The sequence below is a fragment of the Mastomys coucha genome, unplaced genomic scaffold (assembly GCF_008632895.1).
Source record: "Mastomys coucha isolate ucsf_1 unplaced genomic scaffold, UCSF_Mcou_1 pScaffold23, whole genome shotgun sequence".
Classification (NCBI taxonomy): Eukaryota; Metazoa; Chordata; class Mammalia; order Rodentia; family Muridae; genus Mastomys; species Mastomys coucha.
The window spans coordinates 59712581-59717636 of record NW_022196906.1 but is presented as its reverse complement, the minus strand read 5'-3'; the positions used below and the strand labels follow the sequence as shown (position 1 = coordinate 59717636).

The 5056-nt window shown below is 46.7% G+C and overlaps 1 protein-coding gene across 3 annotated transcripts in view; it reads right to left on the bottom strand.

The window, feature by feature from the left end:
* The window catches only part of Parp16 (poly(ADP-ribose) polymerase family member 16), a 23656-nt gene that overhangs the window by 7688 nt on the left and 10912 nt on the right, over positions 1 to 5056 (bottom strand). For all 3 annotated transcript variants that reach the window (XM_031343966.1, XM_031343964.1, XM_031343965.1), the window contains exons 3-4: positions 3839 to 3976; positions 553 to 759 (exon numbers count right to left, since the gene is read on the bottom strand). In XM_031343966.1, the coding sequence (XP_031199826.1) occupies positions 553 to 759; positions 3839 to 3976 (345 nt within the window). The remainder of the gene's footprint in view (positions 1 to 552; positions 760 to 3838; positions 3977 to 5056) is intronic.

Here is a 5056-nt window from a genome sequence, read left to right as displayed (position 1 = left end):
AGGCGTGCGCCACCACCGCCCGGCTATTTTACACTTTTTATTTGTTTGTATATGTATCTGCTTGTCAAGATGGCCACCATGTTTGTGCAGTGCCCATGGAGGCCAGAAGAGGGTGCTAGATCTTCTGGAATGAGAGCAACAGGCAATTGTGAGCTGCCCAGTGTTGGTGCTGGGGACTGAACCAAGAACCTATGTGAGAGCAGCAAGCACTCTTAGCTCCCGATACTGGGATTTTTTTTTTTAAGTCTCCAGTTCCAGCACTGGGATTTTTTTAAAGTTTCTCAAGAGATCTAAATGCAGAGCTAAGGCTGGGAGTCACTGATGCTTCCCCAACCGTAACCAATGGGGGGAATCTCCCAGAGAGCTTGTCAGTGCAGAGGTCAGCAGTGGCCTGAGACCCAGGGGGTCAGGTGACGATGCTGCTGGTCTGCAGGTCACTCTGAGTGCTGTGGCCTCAGTAAACCTACCTCCCCATGTACTCTCCACAAGCAGTGCCCCAGCTGGGACCCAGCACACCCCTCCCGTGCTCCTCAGCAGGTGCCCCAGGCTCACCTTGTTCAGGTGGCAGTGCAGGCCATTGTGAATGATGGAGTGGAAGTTCTCTAGGCGGCTGCCATGGAAGGCATAGATCAGGTCTCGTTCTCCTTTGGTCTCATAAAATCTGGCATTGGCCGGGTCAAAGTACTCGATTTCAAATAGGAAATCCGGGGTGGGGACAGGTGTGTGAGGGGTGCCGGTCAGCTGCTGTATCTTTTCAAACTTGAAAACGTGAAAGGGAAACAAAGTCACAGCTTTATTTGGGACACGGGTAAGTGTGCTTCGAAAGTGTCCTCCCAATGGCCAGTGCTGGCACAGGCCTACACACTGCTCCCAATTTGGGAGCTAGAGGCAGGAAGACCATGAGTTCAAGGTCATCCTCAGCTACATATCAAGCTCAAGGCCAGCCTCCACCACAGCCAGCTAAAATGTCTTTTTATAAAGTAAAAATACATGGCAAAGGTCCTGACTTGAGCAAAAGAGAAAGCTGGCATTCCTATGCTCTAACACCCCCACATTTTAAAAAATAGTATTTATTTCTACTTATGTGTTTGTGTGTGTGCCTGTTTATCTGTATATGTACCACCTGCAAGTAGGTGCCCATTAGGGCCAGAAGAGGCATGAGATCCTCTAGAATTGGAGTTAAGAACAGTGGCAAGATGCATGTGGATGCTGGGAACTGAGCCCAAGTCTTCTGCAAGAACATCAAGTACTCTTAACCATGAACCATCTCTCCAACCCCACCCAGACACCACCCCACGTTCCAAACTGGTTCATCATGAAAAGTAAAAGAGCCACTATCACATCTTAGCTGTAAAACCCAGCATCTAACAGGGCCTGGATCCCAGCTGAGCATGAAGAAATCACTGCATCTCAGTTCAACAAAGGAAGCAACCCAGACCACTCTGGAGTAGACTCCCTCTCCATGCTCCACCCCTGGATCTTACCACTTAGCACAGTCAGATGTCCCTGTGATACCTGGGTTGTGTGAGAATGGAGCAAGGGAGCGAGAAGAAAAGGTTGAGCCGGGCGGTGGTGGCATACACCTTAATCCCAGCACTTGGGAGGCAGAGGCAGGTGGATTTCTGAGTTCAAGGCCAGCCTGGTCTACAGAGTGAGTTCCAGGACAACCAGGGCTATACAGAGAAACCCTGTCTCGAAAAACCAAAAAAAAGAAAAAAAGAAAAAGAAAAAAAGGTTGGAAACATGAAGGCTAAAGATGGTGACAACTATGCCATTAAGGAGTTGGGGGAGGAGCAGTGCTGGAGAGATGGCTCAGCAGTTAGAACACTGACTGCTCTTTCAGAGGTCCTGAGTTCAATTCCCAGAAACCACATGGTGGCTTACAACCATCTGTAATGGGATCCTATGTCCTCAGTTTCTGAAGAGAACAGTGTACTCATATACATAAAATAAGTAAATCTGAAGAAGAAGGAGGAGAGGAGGAGGAGGAGGAAGAGGAGCAGGAAGAGGAGGAGGAGGAGGAGGAGGAGGAGAAGAAGAAGAAGAAGAAGAAGAAGAAGAAGAAGAAGAAGAAGAAGAAGAAGAAGAAGAAGAAGAAGAAGAAGAAGAAGAAGAAGAAGAAGAAGAAGCAGCAGCAGCAGCAGCAGCAGCTGCTGCAGCAGCAGGAGGCAGAGATCCTGCAATCCTGCAAGAGTCCTGGATGATGATCCCAGACTGCCAGTGCTGGGTAGAGGCTGCATATATCCATCTTCAGGAATTAGAAAGTGGGAAAGACTTAGAAGAAGCCGAGGAGTATAAAGAAACACATGTAGTGGGGCTGGTGAGATGGCTCAGTGGGTAGGAACACTGACTGCAATTCCAAAGGTCCTGAATTCAAATCCCAGCAACTACATAGTGGCTCACAACCACCCGTAATAAGATCTGACACCCTCTTCTGGTGTGTCTAAAGACAGCTACAGTGTATTTATATATAATAATAAATAAATCTTTAAAAAAAAAAAGAAAGAAAAGAAACACATGTAGTGCTGGATTCAGCAAAGTTAGAAGCCTTAAGTTTTTCTGTACAAGGTAGTTTTTGCATGAAATCCTGGGGTCCATTCAACAATTCATTATTTTTGACTACTGCTGTCTTTAGTAATATGAAAACATGGTTCTTTTTATGCAGTTGCATATAATTTTTGTATAATGTGTCAAATAAACAAGTTCATCTTAAAAATTTTTTTTAACTTTTTCTTTCTTTCTTTCTTTCTTTCTTTCTTTCTTTCTTTTTTTTTTTTCAAGACAGGGTTTCTCTGTGTAGCCCTGGCTGTCCTGGAACTCACTCTGTAGACCATGCTGGCCTCGAACTCAGAAATCCACCTGCCTCTGCCTCCCAAATGCTGGGATTAAAGGCATGTCCCACCACAGCCCGGCTTTTTTTTATTTTTAAATTGAGGGCCAGCAAGATGGTTCAGTAGGGAAAAAAAAAAAGATGCTTGCCACCAAACCTGACAACTTGAGCTCAATCCCAGGACCTACACAGCAGAAGAACAAGTTGTCCCTGACCTCTACACACTTACTGCCTGCCAATGAAAAATCATTATATTTTAAAATTCAATGCTTTTTTAAATTGCTTAGCTCGGTAGCGGCACAGATAACCACCCTGCTGCTGCATCAGAGGACAGAACACCACATCAAGAGCCACACAATCTACTCTGGACCTTGTTGTCCCAGCCTGTCCCTGTGAGCTTCCAGCCTGACAAGGAGGCCTCAATTACAGGACATCTGGCTTCTGCCAGGAACCGTGCTGGGGAAACAAACACCCTCTGTCATCTCCTCTTGGAGATGACTATGGCCTTAACTTACAAAAGGGACTCAGCAAGTGACTGGGATGGGATTTGAACCCTAAGACTGGAGGATCTTACTACTATACGGGATACTTTTCTATTTAACAGCTGAACTAAGCCAATTCCTCACCTCTTCCCCTCCTCTCCAGTGCTCAGGATAGAACTCAAGACCTTGCGTATGACTAAGTAAGTGTTCTGCCATCGAGAGACATTCAAGGCACGACGGGCCCTTCACTTATCAGAAATACCTGCAAAAAGTACATTTGCACAACTGAAGTACACCATAGTTACCCAAATTTATAGGTAAGGAGACCCATGCCGAACTGCAGTGGAACACGCCATGGTGCAAGTTCCTGGGCTCTCCAGACATACAATGATTCGAATCTCTAGGAGTGACACCCATGAATCTGAAATTTCAACCCGCTGCCCAGTGGTGAGCAGGTAGGCATCAGAACATTGGCACTGTCCCAGCCAGCCTTGGGGACATGCGACCCTGTACGCCAAAGTCTCACCTCTGCCTTCTTGGCACTATGGATTGTCAGGATCTTGGAGGATAAAATCCAGCTCACCAGGTCCCAGGCCTGTTTGTCTGTGTCTCTGGAGGACTGCAGAAGTTCCTTCAAGTTGGGTAACCTGCCAGTGTCTGCAAGCTGAAAGGAGAAAGAACTTCCATTAGCAAGATCCTGGATGAAATGGTGATTGAACGCCCTCTAGTGGTGCGGTGGAAAACTTCACCCCTATACAGAGGAATTTTCCAAGAGGTAGTCTCCTACATAAATAGCAAACCCTGAAACATTTCAATTCTAAAAGGTTATGCTCTGTTTAATTCACTTGGTACAAAACACGACCTAAGCTGATGCAGGTTTAGTCTCTGTCCTACTACAACTGATGTGCTCAGCTGCAAGAATGTTACTGCGTGGGACAGCTGGAGGCTGCAGGAATTACTGAATGATGAGGTTCCCTTCCCCCTCATGAACACAAAGGGTTGGTGCTGTTCTTATTTCTTGCCTCCTACGTCCTGCCTCTTCCACAACTAGTCCCCGTCCACAAAGGAGGTTCCAGTGCCAGGCCCTGTACTTCAGGGAGGCATGGAGAGGGGAATCCTGGTTAAATGAAGAGGGAAGCAAAGCAATTCCTTTTGTTTGTTTGTTTTTTTGTTTTGTTTTGTTTTTCAAGACAGGGTTTCTCTGTGTAGCCCTGGCTGTCCTGGAACTCACTCTGTAGACCAGGCTGGCCTTGAACTCAGAAATCTGCCTGCCTCTGTAATTCTTATTCAAATGTGCTCACTGCCAACTTCTGAGAAGGCTCAGCAGGCAGAGGCACTTGCTGCCAAACCTGAGTTCCATCCTCAGGACACACATGGTGGAAGGAGAGGGCTGACTCCCACACCTCCCTCCATGTGTCCACAGTGGCACACCAGCATGACACACACACAAATAAATAAATTAATGAAATAAGAGAGAAAAGAACTCATTGCAGCGAACATACTCCGTGCCTGCCACGCCCAAAGTGGAGAGGTTGAGGCAGTGGGCCAAGAATCAAGCAAGACCCACCTGGGTTATCTACCTAGTAATTTCAAAAACTGCTTGAACTATATGTTGAGACAGATGTTTAAAAAAAAAAAGAAAGAAAGAAAGGGGGCTGGCAAGATGGCCCAGCGGCTAAGAGCACTGACTGCTCTTCTGAAGGTCCTGAGTTTGGATCCCAGCAACCACATGGTGGCTCATAAC